General features: G+C 41.1%; 2 protein-coding genes and 2 long non-coding RNA genes across 5 annotated transcripts in view; 1 reads left to right on the top strand and 3 right to left on the bottom strand.

Moving 5' to 3' along the window:
• Window positions 1-10184, bottom strand: part of LOC118407454 (acetyl-CoA carboxylase 2-like) — a gene marked incomplete at its 3' end in the record, with an annotated part of 17552 nt that extends 7368 nt beyond the window's left edge. Inside the window, exons 1-14 of the mRNA XM_035807929.1 lie at window positions 10122-10184; window positions 8493-8603; window positions 7935-8033; window positions 7121-7258; window positions 6630-6707; window positions 6232-6321; window positions 5367-5435; window positions 4570-4773; window positions 3893-4048; window positions 1857-1994; window positions 1325-1462; window positions 985-1026; window positions 697-775; window positions 286-378 (exon numbers count right to left, since the gene is read on the bottom strand). Coding sequence (XP_035663822.1) covers window positions 286-378; window positions 697-775; window positions 985-1026; window positions 1325-1462; window positions 1857-1994; window positions 3893-4048; window positions 4570-4773; window positions 5367-5435; window positions 6232-6321; window positions 6630-6707; window positions 7121-7258; window positions 7935-8033; window positions 8493-8603; window positions 10122-10184 — 1498 coding nt within the window. The remainder of the gene's footprint in view (window positions 1-285; window positions 379-696; window positions 776-984; window positions 1027-1324; window positions 1463-1856; window positions 1995-3892; window positions 4049-4569; window positions 4774-5366; window positions 5436-6231; window positions 6322-6629; window positions 6708-7120; window positions 7259-7934; window positions 8034-8492; window positions 8604-10121) is intronic.
• Window positions 9678-12007, bottom strand: LOC118407450 (acetyl-CoA carboxylase-like). The gene is made up of 4 exons (XM_035807927.1): window positions 11867-12007; window positions 11033-11083; window positions 10452-10624; window positions 9678-10412 (listed from the first exon to the last, which is right to left on the bottom strand). The coding sequence occupies exons 1-4, from the start codon at window positions 11941-11943 to the stop codon at window positions 10366-10368; spliced, it is 348 nt and encodes a 115-aa protein (XP_035663820.1). The 5' UTR covers window positions 11944-12007; the 3' UTR covers window positions 9678-10365.
• A 1790-nt stretch (window positions 12008-13797) lies between these two features.
• LOC118407451 lies at window positions 13798-17496 on the top strand. 2 transcript variants are annotated; one of them, XR_004830149.1, is made up of 3 exons: window positions 13798-14033; window positions 15359-15399; window positions 16209-17496. It is a non-coding gene; the product is annotated as an uncharacterized LOC118407451 (long non-coding RNA). The 2 variants fall into 2 exon arrangements; XR_004830150.1 differs by lacking the exon at window positions 13798-14033 and adding an exon at window positions 14040-14703.
• On the bottom strand, window positions 16959-18685 carry LOC118407452. The gene is made up of 2 exons (XR_004830151.1): window positions 17974-18685; window positions 16959-17425 (listed from the first exon to the last, which is right to left on the bottom strand). It is a non-coding gene; the product is annotated as an uncharacterized LOC118407452 (long non-coding RNA).
• Window positions 18686-18691: the final 6 nt, after the last annotated feature.

Raw genomic sequence — 18691 nt, 5'->3', positions numbered from 1 at the left:
AGGTACGAATGCAGCGAGTATGTTCCATGTCAGTCAAAAGCAAGACCTGTCAATCAGACATGGGACTTGTCAATCAAACTCAAGACTGGTTTACAACCCTTCCAGCCTGACAGATAAATGTTGGAGCACTGTGGATGTTTAACCCAATTACATTGTGGACACATGCACAAAGACACCCATACAGAAGCTGAAAACTTCACTCCTCTGGGTGAAGCAATGGTAACACTGTCACAGTAGCCAAATCAAGTTAACTAGTGTAAGAATCTAAACCAAGTTATACCAGGCTGATGGTGACGACATCTTGGTATGCTAGCGAGGTTTCCCCGGCGATCATGCCTGACCCACGCAGGTTCTCCACTCCGAGTCCATCGTCTTTACCTGAACAGGCAGGAAAACACAGGAGGTTTAATGGGGTGAACAAATGGGCACTGTGAAATGTGTGTAGCAGAAGAAGATTCTGGATGTCTGTCTTGTCTGAACTGTTGTAGTAACCCACAATGGTAACGATGAACATCAGCCTGTAACCTAAAGTTTGATCTAGCATGGCTAATTAGCTTCTAGGACAAAAAATGCAAACCTGTCTAAGTGCCGGACAAATACTGTGAGCATTATGATACATGTACAAAGAACACTGGATCTGAGACCAATGTGTTGGCCAGGAGTAACCTATAATGCTGCTGCTGCTGCTGTACTCACCGATTACAGCTGTGATCTTGTAGCGTGACTCCCCATCTTCCTCCACATGTTCCGCATGGACCGAGTTCAGCCCACTCACCTGGGGAGGAACAGGGCAGAAAGTCTTAATGTGTTCAAACAAGTTTTACCTTCAAGAGCTTCAAAAATGTGTGAAATGCTTACTACTAACAGGATGGAGATTAAAAAGGTCTTTCTGTCAGAAAATTGGACACAGTGAAATTTGATTCAGTATTGAACCGCTTGAAAACTCCCTTAAGTTATCAATTTCATGTTTCTTAAAATGTTTACCTTCTTGTAGTCTGCAGGAGTGAGGTACAGATATCTGAAGCCCTGGGTGAAAGGCAAAATGTTAGATACCAATTATTATAATTTTGTTAAAATATGGCACAAAAGAACTGCACACAAAAAAGTTCAAACTATGAGCTTTTCCACATACACTTGTAGTGCATAATATGAATTTTGATAAACAGACAAGCACTTCACTATAATCATAAATTTAAGCATAAGCATCAAATTGAATGCCTTTCCATATGAATGTGCAAACTAAATCATTGGTTCCATTGCTTAATCATTGGATGACTTCATTACTCAATGTTTTCCAAACATGAGAGACCCTGATCACACGCACCTTGTCTGGATCACTGGGATCCTCCCAGCGGATCTTGAAGAGATGTTTGATCTCCTCGGCCATCCCGATCCGAGCTCCGCTGTTTGCTGAGATGTACAGTCTGGGCACGCCCAGGGAGCGTGACAGCTCCGAGGCTCTCTAAGGGTTTACGACAACATGTCAATCTGAGGCTCTTAAGGGTTTTCAACAACATGTCAATCTGAGGCTCTCTGAGGGTTTAGAACAACATGTGATAAGTCTAAGGCTTTTGGTGGGTTTACAACAACATGTATCAGGTTGAGGCTCTCTGAGGGTTTAAAACAATATGGGATCAGGTTGAGGCTGTTTTGGGGGGTTTACAACATGTGGTCAGTCTGAGGGTCCCTAAAAGTTTAAAACAACGCATGATCAGTCTGTAGCTTCCATGGGTCTGCAACAACATGTCAGTCTGAGACTCTCTTAGGGTTTAATATGATAAATAATACAATATGTCTTTAATTGGCTCTAATGGGCTAATAATAACATTTCTTTATGTTGTTTCTATCACACTGACCTTAAAAAGCTCGTCCTCCTGTGTCCCAAATGAGCCAATCAGGTGCGTGATGTCGTTGCCGATGACGATGATCTCCCTTCCATCGGGGTACTCCGGAGTGCGGAGGAACATCTTCCAGGCGACCATGCCGATGTCGTTCTCGCCCTGCTGCCGGTTCATCTCCACCAGCTGGGACTGGCTGTCCAGAACCAGCTCTGTGCAGGTCAGCTGTAAAAGACAGAGGTGGCAAGGTGATTTTTTGGCTAGGGTTTTAATCTAAAGGCTTCTCTTGTACCATTGTTATGTTATGTTATTTGTAGACCTATGTAATCAGCTTGTGCTGCCTATAGATCTGTGTAATGTACTGTTGCAGTTGAATAAATAAAATAATCTAAAGGCTCTGGGTTCTAAATTCCTAGCAACCCCCGATACTGTACTCTTGGGGAATGCACATTACCGTCTGATGCAGGGTTGCTATCATAAAAAGGTGATAATCGGTTGTGCCAATCTTTCCACAAATGTGGTAAATCTCGATGTGGTAAATCTCAATGAATAAATATCAAGGAAGATAAAATCATAGACTGATAACTTCAGGAACACATTGAGGAAAGCATCCAGTATAAGTTACAGTGAGAACATTTGCTGGTAGAAATTCTATGTTACTCATAAGTATGTGGGTTTAGAACTTTCAAATTGGAAAAACCTTTGTTTTCTTAATCTTAATGAAACTGAAGAAAGCTGGTTCTTTGCAGGAAAGTTTCTGTCCACTCTTGTTACATTCATTGTTTGTAGGAGGCTGAAGCCTCCCCTCTACCAGACATTATCTAGATAGATTGATAAATGGATTGACAAAAGAACTCACCAGTTCGTTGTCAGCTGGAGCCTTGATTCCCTCCCTGCGACTCACATACTGCCTCCACAGCTTCAGCAGTGCCTGAGGTGGAAAACAGTAGAAGTAAAGGTCAACATTTTATAAAACACTCAAAGTCTCTGTTTCACTCACTCACTCACTATCCACAGCCACCATTACTTTGATACAAGACTAATATGTTTTCCATTGGGTTTCACATGTGTGTCCTTCAGTGACTGTCATACATCGGAATCACATAAGAAAAGTGTTCCAGTACATGTATGTGTCTACTGTATGGCTGAGCTTTGTGAGGGTCAGAATTGGGCTTTGATTGGTTAGTTTTAACATAGTTGTTCCTTTCCTTGGTGCTTATTTTTCGACTGTTTACCAACTAAACAACAACCTTTGCCCTGTCCTTAGTGCTGATTGGTTGGTAGTTCTGAGCTGCCAGAACTCCTCTGGAAAGTTGCAGATATAGTTGATTCCCAGGGACTTACATACATTGATACACACTGACACAGATTGACACACACACACAGACCTGACCTGTCTGAACATAGTCATACAAAGTATATAGTTCCCAGGGACTGACATAGACTGGTACCACACACGCACTTACAGACACATGCAGGTACCTGTCTTAAATCTCAGGGAAGTCGTAGATGTAGGTAGTGCCCAGGGACTGACACAGCCAGACACACAGACACACACGCTAACCTGTCTAAACATCTGAGGGAAGTCATAGATGTAGGTTATTACCAATGACTGATACACACACATGCACACACACGCATACACACACATGCTCATACAGACACATATACATGTACAAACCTGTCTGAACATCTCGGGGAAGTCGTAGATGTAGGTAGTGCCGAGGGACTGACACAGCCAGACACACACACAAACATGCACATACGTACAGGTACACATACATACAGGTACATGTACATATACATACCTGTCTGAACATCTCAGGGAAGTCGTAGATGTAGGAAGTGCCGAGGGACTCTCGCACACAGACACACACACACACGCACACAGACAGACACACACATACACACGTGGTGACACACACACATACCTGTCTGAACATCTCAGGAAAGTCGTAGATGTAGGTAGTGCCGAGGGACTCTCGCACACAGACACACACACACACGCACACAGACAGACACACACATACACACGTGGTGACACACACACATACCTGTCTGAACATCTCAGGAAAGTCGTAGATGTAGGTAGTGCCCAGGGACTGAGCCTGGAACCTCTTGGCCTGCAGATGGTCCTTAGTCATGTAGGGAGTGTTCAGTAACATCCCGTTCAGGGGGCCGCGCTTCCCTCCGTAGCCTTGGAACATGATCTGTTACAGGCACAGGAATATATAATGTGTTAACCCTCAAAGGTGTTAAACTTTTACAGAAGAGTAGGGGGTGTTCAGTAACAATCTATTTTGGGATCTACTCTGTTATGTTAAAATACACAATGTCATGGTTAACTTGAATAGTGTCAAGTAATATAAAGAGGAGTTGGCATGATTCAGTGACATGCCATGCAGGATTCCAATACAGGTTAAAAAGAGTTGCTACAACAAATATCAGGATGATATACTGAAAGACTTTTATTTCCAGAAGTACAGCGAGTAAGGTCTTATTGTATTTATCTATTTCTAAAGTAACAGAATCAAAATCTCTACCTCCTTATATAGACTGATATCCAGGTAGTACCCAGACTCGTTGTTTATGTTTGTATGTTTGTTTGTTTGTTTGTTTACCTACCTGTCCAGTCCTGGGGTTAACCACCTCCTTGTACAGACTGATATCCAGGTAGTACCCAGACTCGTTGTTTATGTTTGTATGTTTGTTTGTTTGTTTGTTTACCTACCTGGCCAGTCCTGGGGTTGACCACCTCCTTGTACAGACTAATATCCAGGTAGTACCCAGACTCATTGTTGAGGAACAGCCGGATGGGGACCGGGTTACTGTTGTGGTTGAGCCGGATGTTGATCTTTATCTCGGCCTGCGTCACCCGAACCTTCCACAGACGGTGTCCGTACCGCATCACCATGGAGCGAACATTCTCCTCAATCTGGGGTGGAAAAACAAAGGATCAGCACTGGCAAATCATAATGACAACTGTAGGTAGTGTTTGCACTCATGCACAAACCTTAACTGCTTTATTTTCATTATTTTGTAAAGTAAGACAACATAACAGCCAAACGACTGAATTACAAGGCTTAGGACCTGGTACAATATAGAATGCGTTCTGTTAGTATCATGTCATAATGCAACTTTCTATTCCGTAAATATGATGCCGAAATGATACTGAGTATGTAAATCTGGTCCTAGTTGGCTAAATATAAATGCTTTATTTTCATTATTTTGTACAGACAACAGCCAAATGGCTGAATTACAAGGTTCAGGACCTGGTACAATATAGAATGCGTTCTGTTAGTATCATGTCATAATGCAACTTTCTATTCCGTAAATATGATGCTTGTACTACCTTAATACAGAGCATATAAATCTGGCACACTGCTAAATGTATCATACACATACAAGCACAGGTCCACTGTTACTAGACTAAGTGTTAGCTAGTTTTATCAGAAAAACTAATGCTTGTACCCCATAAACAGCGCACAACATGTACATCTATTTCTCTGTTACTAGGTGTTACCCCACCTTTGTTGGGTCCATGATGACAGTGGGTACAAAGTTGAGGAAGATGTGGTTACAGTCTGTCCTCTTGTCCTGCAGAATGGAAGGGAAAGACTGTCAACATTCACACGACTAGAAAATAATGTTTTCCAACACTAGTAGCTGGAATTTTCTATTCTATATTGTTTTGTATTATTCTCTGCTGTTCTATACTGTTCTTTTCTGTTATCTTATTTTGTAGTCCCACAAGTCTCTCTTCAGTCAGATGCAGGACGCCAAACATCCGCTACACTCCATGGTTCCTAGCACCAGATTACACAAGACTGGACGGGCGCTACGGAACCAAACCCACGTGACTGTGCCCAAATGCAGAACTCAAAGATTGCAAAAGTCGTTTCTGTATCAGGCGATAGAACTCCACAACCAGGCCATGCAAATATTGTTTGGCAGTTGGACACCAGAACTTTCCAATGATATTGTATATACCGATCAATCTCTTTTAATGTATTCAATTTTTAAATGTGTATGGTAAAATGAATTTATGCTGTCTCGCAGACTCTCGACAATAATGGGTAAAGTTTGATGAATCAATTGGTTGTTAGCGGACACTTGAAGTCTGTGAATTTGTTGCATAATTCTGCCCGTTTTGGGGCTGCGAAGCACATCTTTTGAATAAAGTATGTAAGTATGTAAGTAATATTGTTCAGTGCCTCTTTTTTTACTGTTAACCTATAGATTCTGCATCATTCTATATTGTTTTCTGCTCTTCAATCCTGTACTGTTCTGCTTTGAAGCATTTGTGCTCCTTCAGTTTACTGCTAACAAAGCAGGAAAGAGACAAACGTACCAAGTGTCTAATACTAACAACCTAAGGAAGAGACAACCGTACCACATGCTGTTGGAAAGCGACCTCCAGCTCATCCATGGCCTCCAATAACAGCCGCTCACCTTCGTTCTGTAGGTACTCGTATGATGCTTCCTGAAACAACAACAATATCACATCAAAACAAACACGCTAACAAACAGTTGCTCTGCTTCACTCTGTAGGTACTCGTACAATGCTCCCTGAGGGAATATGATGCTATCTTCTCAAAACAAACTACAAGGAGAAACAAAACACAAAAATATGAAAAGCCAATCCGAAATACATGTATGGGTATTGGTCCCTTCCAGAAATATGTGAATGATAAACTGAAACACTGGCAAAATGCCATGAAGTATCCTGTTGGAACTTGCACATGAGTCAGTGTCTGATTTGACCTTTGGATGTAACCTGAGAGAACTGACCTTGGTGACGAGGTCGGAGTGTCGGATGATGGCTCGGATGAAGAAGCGGAAATCTGTCACAGCCTGACCTTCAGCGACCTTCACAGCAGGATACAACAATCACCATGGTGAACAATAAACAATCAACAGGCAGCAGCTAGCTTATGGACTGTGAATCATACATCAAAACTACAACTTCTATCAGGCAAAATTATCTGTGACAAGTTGCCAAAATTTTGGCAAAAAAAATTGCAATTGTGAACCAACCCGCAGTGAGACTTGGATGACAATTTTCAACTTTGAATCATTGTCAAATTGTGTTAGAGAAAAAATTTGACAACATCTTGGGCTTCCGGTTGAAGAAAACAATCATGTAACCAATTATGATCTACCACAACCCCTTCAAGTGGACCTTGACAGACCCCTCCCTCATTCTGCCCCCCTCGCCCTCCTGACGTTGGCTGCCCCCCTCCCCCATTCCAACGTTGACAGCCCCCCTCCCCCATTCTGACCTTGGCTGCCCCCAGGTACAGGTGCATCTTGCGGTTGGAAGTTCGGAGCGCCGTGAGGTCAAAGGTCCTCATGCGGTTGAGCTCCAGCTGGAAGGCAAGCGCGGGCTCCAGGTGCCGATAGATGCGGTCCTCCTCAAACTGGGGACCAATCAATCAGTCAATCAATCAATCAATTTAATCAACCAACCAACCAACCAATCAATTAATCAATCAATCAATCAGTCACTTTAAAAAAGGGTAGCTGATGCTTACCATCTAAAACACCTGACAGTTAACAAAATGTATTGTAGTCATAAAACTAGCTTGCGTAGCTTTTGTATTATGTATTTTATTACCTGGGTGTCTAAACTTCATGGACCAGCCAACCAATCAATTAATCAATAATCTTTACATCAACTGTTATATGTTCGGAAATCACCTTGTTCATGTTAAGGACCTACTACTAGATGTCTTTACTATGTAGTTACTGCAGTAAATGAACAAAAGAATATGTTGTAGTTAGTGATTCCCAGTTCAGCACCAAGGAGAGACCACAACCACTAAGTACAGCAGGGCACATTTCAGCTGGATGCTTCGGCCTTAGACACATTTGTGGATGCAATGTTATGATACTGACTTAGTTTGCTTTGTCGTTTTGTTTTAAATGTGTATATTTTCTTTGTAATTATCTGTTCACTTTCTACATAATTTTGTTTTCTATGAGTAGATATTAAGCACTTCTTTAAGTGCTTTTAATGATCTTTGATACCTTTGTGAACAGTTGTCATACAAAGGTAAACTGAGGGTATTCAGTAACAACTTAAAGACGCCTCACCAAGTCTCGTGCTCGGAAGGTGAAGAACTTGGGGAAGTCTCGCTCCTGAAGGACGACAAAGGTCACCCGGCGGATCCCTCGGTCAAACAGCACCAAGCGCTGCACAACAACAACAACAACAAAAACAACAACAATGAAAATGTGTTCACTTTACAAAAACTTATAATAAGCAGACACAGTTTGTCATGGATCTGCAAGTTAGAGTAGAGCACTCAAAAACAGTTGGCCAATGCAACATGCAGTCAATGTAAAAGGTTGATGTTAGTTCACATTCTACTGCAGATGCCATGTGCCTGATATGACATGTCCCAAAACTTAAATGTTACAGACTCAAAGTATTGTCTCTTCATGAAGGAAAAATATATTCTCAAAAATGCATGCCAAACTTTTTGGGATGTGTCAATATCCTTCTAATAGATAAGAGTATAACCGCATGATCTCTGTCAACTGACAAAAAACTGCTTTTGATTTATGAAGTACAGAGATAAAAAGATCACAGGTACATGTAGCACTCAGGTTTAAAAAAGGGAAGAAACCTAAACTTGAATCTATACTTACATTGGACTGAGCGAAGTCCTTGAACATGTCGGAAAGGTCGTTACTGTCCATGTGCTGGGCCAATCGGATCGCAACGTTAACGATGTGGATCGGCTCATCTGTGCCAGCAGTCTGAGGGGGGGGGGGGGGGGAAGGGTGGTATAAAAATCAATTAACTGATGCATCTAGTATCATAACCAGAATGATTATGCAGAAATTAAGCTCTGTGTGAAGAAGTGGACTGTTACCTATTTGTCAGGGACCAGCAGTATTATCAAATACTGGACACTACTACTACTTCTACTACTAGTAGGAATGGGAACCAAATGATATGACAAAACCATGTTTGAAGCCAGAGTTAAGTCATTTCATCACTGATGGCAAAGTTTATAATTTATTTGCAGGCATAGATAGCACTTCTCTTACTACAGCTTATTGTTAACATTGCAACTGGAAGACATTTGGTTGAAAATGTTTATTTTGTCTCAACTGGCTCAACCATTGTACAATATAGGATAATTACCATCTTTTCATGATTATTTACTTGAAGGCCATTTGTCCCTTATAGCTTTGTTGATTTTGCCATAATAATTATGGTGCAAGAAATCTTGTGAAAAATCCAATTGTTAGATATTTTCATCTTTCTATTCAGATGATGGGTTTCTAGAGGATGTTATCCATAAATTTTTTTCCTTAAGTTGAACAAACTTCACAATCATCTTGTACATCAATAGTACTGAAAGTTCATGATTATTGCACAAGATGGCATTGTAGGATCATGTTACAACACCTTTGACCTTGACCCCTGAACAAGGCAACTAGATCTGTAAGATCATTGCTGATTGGTTGAGAGGCAGATTGTGACCCTTCACCTTACAGCCTGTGAATGCAAAACTACATCATTCTGTTAAGCTCTTGCTGATTGGTCTACAAGCCTGGGATGCTAAAGATTCATTTGAGAGGCTCTTTCTAATTGGTCAGCAAAAGATCATGAACCTTGACCCAAAATGTGTTATTCTGAAAATGTCGTTTGTAAAACAACCCTGATTTGCAACACCCCTGATGATTGGCTGGAGATCATGTGGGTTAATTGATGTTTTTGGAAAGTTTTAGGAACGTTTCGTAGCTTTTTACCCCGATAGATGCAACTGAAGGTGACCTTGATGTCTTAGGACGACCCTGTTGGGAAAAAAACAAGGCTAACAGTTTTCTCTGGTCTGTGAAACAGTCAAGTGTCATGTGCTGAGAAGTGGACAATGTTGGGATTGATACAGTTTTACAATCATTTTATATACAGACAACTGTTCTTTGTCAATGAGGTTTATGTATTTCTATGACAGATTTAAATACCTCCTCAGAAATTACACCTGTCCCACCTGTTTGACTCACCTGTGTGTCAGTTCAACCAGTCGAGCTAACAACCTGTATGCACTTACATGTACTTACATGTGACTATGTAAAACCTAAGCAGCTCAACAAAATATGCATACATCTACCTCAGGTGATATATTATTATATATGTTGTATGTCTCACTTAGCACTTGCCAAACACACCTATGTAACACACCTGTGTAACACACCTGCCTAACACACCTATGTAACACACCTGTGTAACACACCTGTGTAACACACCTGTCCACCTGTGCTCACCTGTTCGTTGAGGCTGCTGAGACTATCACTGCTGCCGTACATGCCGGACATGCCCTTCTCCATGTAACACACCTGTGTAACACACCTGTGTAACACACCTGTCCACCTGTGCTCACCTGTTCGTTCAGGCTGCTGAGACTATCACTGCTCCCGTACATGCCGGACGTGCCCTTCTCCATGTAACACACCTGTGTAACACACCTGTCCACCTGTGCTCACCTGTTCGTTGAGGCTGCTGAGACTATCACTGCTGCCGTACATGCCGGACGTGCCCTTCTCCATGTAACACACCTGTGTGACACACCTGCCTAACACACCTGAGTAACACACCTGTGTAACACACCTGTCCACCTGTGCTCACCTGTTCGTTCAGGCTGCTGAGACTATCACTGCTCCCGTACATGCCGGACGTGCCCTTCTCCATGAATCCCTGGTTCCTGTCCGTGAAGCTGGGAGAGGGGGGCGGGCTGTCCCGGAACATCGACATCACTTCCTGGAACAGGCTTGGGCACACAGAACAACAACATCAGGTCACCATGGTTACAGAACAGTTACCATGGTTATGAACCAATTAATCATGGATACAAACCAGTCACCACTATGGTTACCCTTGTACCACCTTGGTTATAATGATAGTCACATATGATGTAACCATGGTAACACAGGTTGCCATGGTTACCAGTTGCCATGGTGGCACCTCAGCATGTGTGATTTTGAAAGTGAAGAAAACTGATGCTTGTGGGTTAAACCATGTGGAGGTGTAGAGAGGGGTGCATCCATGTGAAACCTTGCCAATAGACACCCAAAAGGAACATCCCTGCACATGCAGTAACAATGGGGTCAACCCACAATGGGCTCGACCGTAACCCTTAAACCCTAGCCCAAACCCAGGGTACATTCCCCACACATACGGAGAGTCTGCCTGTGGGGGCGCTGCTAGGTCCAGAAACTCAGGAAAAACTCTGCGGAACAAACACAACATCAAAACAACAAAACTGGTGTAAAATAAGCAAAACTCTACACTCCCCGTCAGCCATATGCATGATTCTGTTTGTAATCTCCTTCTAACCCCTTCCCTGATGCCTAGCTGGTAGCCAACAAGAACTTGCTGTCAAAAGACTACTTCAGCATGAATCTGATTTCACATTCAAACCTGAAAGTGTGTTCAAGACGTATACGTACTAATGAACCACACACTAATTAAGACACAGTTTTAAGACTGCTCTAGAGACTTACAGGCTTACTGAGAAGCTGGCAAAGGCGACCATGGAACATCTAAGACTCTATAACACATCTAAGACAGTCACTCTACATATAAAACACATCTAAGACCCTTATACTACAGTTCTATTTAGACTCTATAACACATGTGAGGCTCTAACACAGTTCTAATACTCCTTACAGACTTACCCTGTGAACGCTGAGAAGCTGTCAAAGACATCTAAGACTCTAACATAGTTTTAAATTAAGACTCTATACCACATCTAAGGCTCTAACACAGTCCTTACCTTCTGAAAGCCAAGAAGCTGTCGAAGGCAACCATGGCACATCTAAGACACTAACACACCCAAAGCTCTTCTAAAAACAATTCTAAGAAACAGTTCTAAGACTCTCTTTAGTTTTCAGACTCATCTTGTGAAAGCTGAGAAGCTGTCAAAGGCGACCATGGCACATCTAAGACACTAACACACCTATAAAACTCTTATGACACAGTTCTAAGACTTGGCTTAACCAGAGAGACTTACCTTGTGAAAGCCGAGAAGCTGTCGAAGGCCACCATGGCGCCCATGCGCTGACACGGGGGAAGGTCAAGGTCATTCATGTTCTCCCCCAGACTCACCACGCGGGGCAGCGAGCCGTCGTCAACAGCCTTCCGGGGGGCTCTATATGGGGACAGGAGGGGTGGTAAACACTGTTAGATTCGGCTTATTACAGGCTGTTACTAAACCCCAACAGACCCTTTTAGCCTTATGATCACTTCTGTATATATTTGTGCCAAATTAGATGCTTTGGAAAATCAACAGTAACAGTACTAACACTAGTTCACCTTTATTCGTGGGGTAACCTTTATCCATTGTATTTAAACCTAGGGTATTTAGGGATATTAAGTCAACCGATGGTGTTTTTATACTGCAATATCTAACAAAAATGCAACTTGAAACCACGGTCCACTGACTTGATATCCCTAAATACCCAATGTTGAGGTACAACGCATATAGGTTACCCCGCTGATAAAGGTAAACAAACGCTATAAACAGTATGAAAATTCCTGTTTTTTTTTCCCGAGAATCTATCTCAAGAATTTCATTTAGCAGTAATTGACCCATGTACATGTCTTCATACATCATCCAATCAGAAGTCTCGGCTTGAAAATATATCTGGAAACAAAATAACTTCTGAAGGCTACATGCATGCAGAATAATTATGGATCCACTACAGAGGTGTGGCCAAAATAAATGCTCATGTGGACTGCACAGTACAGCCAAATGCCAGTAATACTGCCAGGAGTGAGTTTTACTACTATGTATATGATGTCAGCAATGATTTGCAACAGCAAGATGTGACATTATTGGGATGATCAGATACATTTTGTAGCATTTCGTGTTAGCAACATTGTGACATGCATTAGGTACAACAAACAAAGGTGAAAAAATGTGACAGTATGGCAACACATTGTGCATGATGTTAACAGCAATGGTAGTTACATTATGTATCAAACAATATTAAATAAATATAACTTGAATGTTAGAAAACAGAAAATAGCATTGATATCAGTAAAATAAGGCTTCAGTCACTGTGTAACAAGAGCTAGTGAATGTATGCCTAACACACTAGGAAGAATATTAAAACTGTGATAATATCATAGTGTCAAAATTAATATAAAGCAAATATCTAATCAATTAAGATAATGGAGGATCATAGCAGCAGCTTTCTCCTGATTTAACTTACAATTATGCAAGATAATCCTGTTGCACTGTGCCCTCAGACTGTATAACAATGCTGCATAGCACATAGCGTGTATGTTTAACGTTTTGACTATGATTGTTTTAGCGAATTTATTGTACATATTGTACCCAATTCAGGGAGGCTTGTATAGCTCCCCCTGCCTATGTACTTTTGAGGAATGATAATAAATGTTGTTGTAAATGTTGATGCCATTTTGTTGAGTAAATTAAACACAAATCTAAAAATCAGAACTATCATTCCATTGTCTGAGACATGCTACAATTTTCTCATAGTTGAGGAAACTTGCAGCCATTGACATGGTGCATGCTCAAACTAACCTACCCTACCCCTTGTACCTGCACTAGATGAATTACAATGTACAAGCTATTGCACAGTACCAATGAAAAAAATTATGCCACTATAGATACAGTGATACAGGGTCATGCCGAGTTCAAACACGAAAACAAAAATCCTGGTCTGTGGCAATGTATTTCCGCCTGCCATCTACAAACAGCCAAATTAATGACAACACTACAGATAAAGACAGTAAGAAATGACATACAACATGACTAAGGGTGAACTAGCAATGCTGTTAAAGGTTGATGTAGCTGCAATGTAGCAGTGCTAAGCATATGAAATGTCTGACTCAGTCACTGTTGAAAATAGCAATGTAGCGGTGCCAAGTGAGAACTAGCAGCCAGTACATTAAATAGCCATGCTTAAAGGGGCATTCCACTCCAGAAGCGGGTATCATAATTCATCAGAGAATAAATTGTTATGCTTGAATCAAGTTTGTTTTGTCAATTGTACCATGAGTTGAAGCCTGAACGCAGGGCGTGCATTATAGCGATCGACTTCTTGAATTCCCCGCTAGTCCCTTACCAACAATCCCAGAATTCAATGCGCATGGTGTGTTACGGACAGGCTGGATCGACAAAGCCGCCAAGGACTCTTCCAGTTGAAAAGGTTGGTACTGGCATAAATTTCGATGTTAGATGCTCAGAATTGCTTTTAGGGCTAGACTAAATATGTGTGCACAACCTCTATCAGAACTGGTAGGCAAACGCGTTCCAATCATTATTTGCGGGCCATTCTGTAGCGATCTGCCAATATGTAGATAGTCATTTTTAGATAGCAGAATGGTCCGTAAAAAGTTGCCAAATTTCTGTATTCCGAGGTTCGCTGAGCATCAGACTTTTTGTGTACCTTCCTAAATGTCCGATAGTAATTTTACCGTTTTCGGTTTGCTCTCACTCACTCAGCGTACCGAGATATTGGGCCCGAAACTGACCATGAAAGTAGCGTGTTTACTGTTAGCGGCGTCATTTTTAGCCTCCACCAGGCCTTGCTACGGGGGTGCGGGGATCGTACAATTCGGGAAAAAAATCGGGAATTGGCCAAGGGAATCAGTCCACGATTAGATTCGCATTTCCCCTCCACGGCCGACCAACCTCTCTGGTAGCAAACCCTTGCCTTTGGCAAATGATTATTCTCCTTATGAAACCAGCGTAGTCAGTCTGGTATTGAGGCTATCCATTTTTTGTTTTGACATACGTCACATGCACGTGTATGGCGACAAGCGACTACTTTCAGCTCTCACTACAGTGCTAAAATCTCTGCATCCCGGAAAGCTAAGGTCTTCAAACGTTTTGTGTACATTCCTTAACTGTCTGATAGTAACTCGACTGCTTTCGTTAAATTTGTAGTTATACCGTTTACGAGAAATTGGGCCTGAAATTGACCTTGCATTCAGAGTGTTTTCGGCTAGCGACGCCATTTTTTGTTGACATGTGATTACCTAGATTACTACAGTGATAATATCTCTGCATCCTGAAAAGCTAAGGTCTTCAAACTTTTTATGTGCATTCCTAAATGTTTGATAGTGACTCGACTACTTTTGTTAAGCTCGTAGTTATACCGTTTACGAGAAATCGGGCCCCAAAATAAATCGGCCTTGCATTCAGAAGTGTTCACGGCCACGCCATTTTTGTTGACATACGATTAGCAAACTTTTACATTGTATTCAAGTGCTAACATCTCTGTATTCCCCAAAACTACGGTCTTCAAACTTTTTGTGTACATTCCAAAATGTCTGGTAGTCACTCGACTGCCTGTAGTTGTACAATTTACAAGAAATTGTTCCCAAGGTTGGCTAAGATAGCAGACACCACCGGAAGTGCAGGATTTGCAGAATTCCATAGCATGCAATAATGTCATAGAGTTCCATGTCTTTAAAATTATGCATGATGATGAACTGGTGCATAACTGCCACTTCTGTTTTTGTTTGATAGAAAAGAGAAGGACGTGGTCGAGGAAAAGCCCAAGTCAAAAGGTGATTAATTTTTAATTTCATTACTAGTAGAAAAGTGTCCTCATGTGCCTACTTACATGTATGTATATTTATTTCTTAAAATGACAACACTGGATTTGTCAAGGGACATGATCTGTTTGGTAAGATTACTTGTTCTGGTAAAAAAGATTGACAGAAGTATATGATTTGGGCTAATGGACTAGCACTGGTATACCTTAAAGTCAAACCAAAATATTTATTGCACTAACAGATTTTGTAGTGCATGCCAAATTTAATCATTATCATGACAAGCTTATAATTGCTTCTTTCCTGGGAGTGACTCTGAAATTAATATAAGAAATGTTCTCTGTTTTGCCATGTAAAAGAATATGTGGCTACTATACTGTATAGTAGCTAGTGTAAATCTATATTTAAAACCTTTCAAATATCCGATTTAAGAATTATAGTCAGTACAGTAATATATATTGGTTGCAGAAATGTGCTAAGCACTGTTATAAGTGATATATTCTTTTGTAGGCAGCCCAGAAGCCATTCTTGCTTGCTTGCATGCTTGATGGATGTTATATTCAGAAAAGCCATCTTGGAGTTGGGTGATGTTGTAATACTAAGATCATACTAATAGTTCATGTATGATCGATTTCAGCAAAAGGTTGACATGGAAGAGTCAGTTTTTGCATGGAAAGGGAGATGGAGTTTGTAAATTTCAGCCTCTCTTGTTATTCATGATTGTCATTTTTAACATAGATGCAAATGTGGCCTAGTATTATTTTGTCATCAGTGAATATCTTAATCACAAGAACATTGTTGACTTCAGAATATATTCTTTGCAGTTGACCTAAGGCAGCGGTTGGACTACAGTAAGAGGCTAGGAGACTATGTGGTCAAAAACATCTATGAGAAGAAACAGGACTACACTTTCAAAAAGAAAGGTGTTGAAGGCTGTCATACACAGGCATCGGGAGTTTTGTGGTGGCTAGGTGCTCCAAAAGCCTGACTTTCCAGGCCAGACAATAAAACTGCAATTGCACAGTACCGTTCAAGGTTTACAGGCTAGTAAACGAGTCTCGTTTGGAACTCTACTGTTTTCATGGTCATGTTTTCTCATTTTTGTTATGTTTTTTTTAGCATACATGCTTTATATGACAAAACTACATGTAGTTTCTGTTTTGAACGTTTCAAAACTGCTGCTCCTATTTCTCTTAGACACAAGAAATGTGAAAATATAAATATTAATTCATGAACATGCAACTTGAACATGTTGGCAGTAGCCCATATACTTCAGGTTAAATCCAGGTAGATCCTGATATACTGATTTTATATGACAGGCTATATTATTATGTTAATAAGGACAAGTTCCCATTGTATATCCAGTGGATCATTTTATTCATAAATATCCTGCCTACATATGTCAGAAACAAATGCTGTTTTACAACAATATATGTGTGTCCACCAAAGTTTTCCCTGCCTATTTTTGAAAATTACACAGAAATGTAATTGTATATTGATATAAAATACATGTCTATCTTGCTGTATATCTAGTTCAAAGGAATATGAAAATAAGGATACTTAATATGTTCAAGGTTTCTATTTGGCCTGTTGTATAAACCATGAATAGGTAGATAAATTTATACAGGTGAGGTAGATAGATGTCCGCATTTGGTTGAATGCACCTGTTATAGTGCAAATAATGTGGAAACTGTGTAACACTGTTATCAAGATTGTTTTATTTTAGCAGTAAAGCCTCACCCTAATTCTAATTCTAACCCCAAGCTTAACAAGAATGGATAACCCTAACAGTAAAAAGTTAGTAGAATACAGATTTATAGATCACTCTCTGGTTTAACGTCAGATCAATTTAGCAATTGAACATGTGGTGGCGAAATATCTTAACAGGAAAATGTCCTATGTAATTAGTCTCATCTTTAGAGGGATAAGTCTGTCTTATTTTGGTGACTGCACAGGCTGGAACCACCGCCACACTGATCTCCCAAGATGATTCTTGTGGACCCAGCACGAAAACTGTCTGTACGCTGACAGTTGTAAGATTCTGGGAGAAACAAAATGCATGTAAATTGTAATGTTATATTTTTTTTGTATTAAAAGATTGCAACAAGTACACTGCTTGCCATTTTGTTTCAATCTGGTTATTTTCAGATCTTGGTATTGCCCTAACAGCACCCCCTCCAAACATTTCCAACTTTTCACACTAAATTGGTGGCACAAGTTATCACAAAACTGTCCATTTCTTCACACAAAAAGTACCGGAAACGAGGTTTAAAAACTTTTAGGTGCACAACATATCAGGTAATATACTGTAGTGAAAAAAGGTTCCTGAAAAATTTTAGTATGATTCATACTTACTAAGTTCAGAATGGTGCAGGTAAAATTTGTCTGGTGCAGGTAATTTCCAATGTTACCTGCACCAGTGCAGGTATACAAAAAAACAGTATTTCGAGTCCTGCTAATAGATTTATATACAGGTCACAAATTCGACCACATGCGGCTATGTTTCCGTAAGCTCACCATCGTGCGACCCCACACACAGATCGTGCAAAATAAATGGAACAGAAACACAAAATCTACATTTAACGTTACCTATTTCTCAATGGCTCCCTGACATCTTCCAGTCCAAGTCATTTTGTCACTGTAGATAATATAAGTGCAGTTTTCAGTGCAGACCTCATGAGACGGGATGGAATTCCTCGTGTAGCTTGACGCATTTCAGCTGGCTACGGCCGCTCCCGACGCCCATACCGCTTCGATCGGGGTTGCTGTGGTCCACGGGATCTGTCAGCTCACGAAGGTCGTGGCAACACATACACTCACACACTGTAGGCTGCAGTTGTAGTCATCGCATCTGCACCATATGCTTCTTGGCGCTAGCATGCATGCAACCCTCCGTCTCGTAATCCCGGTCGTCTCATGCCGCCTCTGGTTGCGTGGCGGTCCCAGCAAAGGCTTCTGCAGGCTGATTGTTCTCATCGCTACTCTCCGACTCTCCAGAATCACGTTCAGGCTCATATGCGTATGACCGTGATAATGTAGTCTGGGTCGAACTAGTCTGAGCCACGGCCGCCTGAGTCCGCCATGACACTTTGTCGTCTGCTTCGTGTTTTGATCTGTGCGGATGCCCATATTTGGAAAACCCGTGACGTCAGGTCAAAGCCGAGAATTGGAAGCGGTCCCGTATGGGGGTTCATAGGTTTAGAACAGTGTTTGGTCGAAAAGTCAGTCGTGGTGATTTAGTCAAAAGTCGGGTGCATTTGTATTCCGAAGAGTGTAATATATATGGGAAAAATACCCGTTTCATGAG

Source organism: Branchiostoma floridae, unplaced genomic scaffold, assembly GCF_000003815.2.
Source record: "Branchiostoma floridae strain S238N-H82 unplaced genomic scaffold, Bfl_VNyyK Sc7u5tJ_1351, whole genome shotgun sequence".
Classification (NCBI taxonomy): Eukaryota; Metazoa; Chordata; class Leptocardii; order Amphioxiformes; family Branchiostomatidae; genus Branchiostoma; species Branchiostoma floridae.
Note: the sequence above shows the minus strand (reverse complement) of the source record. Positions and strands in the feature narration are given on the sequence as shown.

What these genes read in the sequence shown, in the direction of transcription:
- LOC118407450 (XM_035807927.1), bottom strand. Translation starts at nt 11,943, where the DNA reads ATGAATGACCTTGACCTTCCCCCGTGTCAGCGCATGGGCGCCATGGTG. An exon ending in CCCCCACAGGCAGACTCTCC is followed by an intron (nt 10,625 to 11,032) that starts GTATGTGTGGGG and finishes TGTGTGCCCAAG; the next exon opens with CCTGTTCCAGGAAGTGATGT. An exon ending in TGGACAGGTGTGTTACACAG is followed by an intron (nt 10,413 to 10,451) that starts GTGTGTTACTCA and finishes TGTGTCACACAG; the next exon opens with GTGTGTTACATGGAGAAGGG.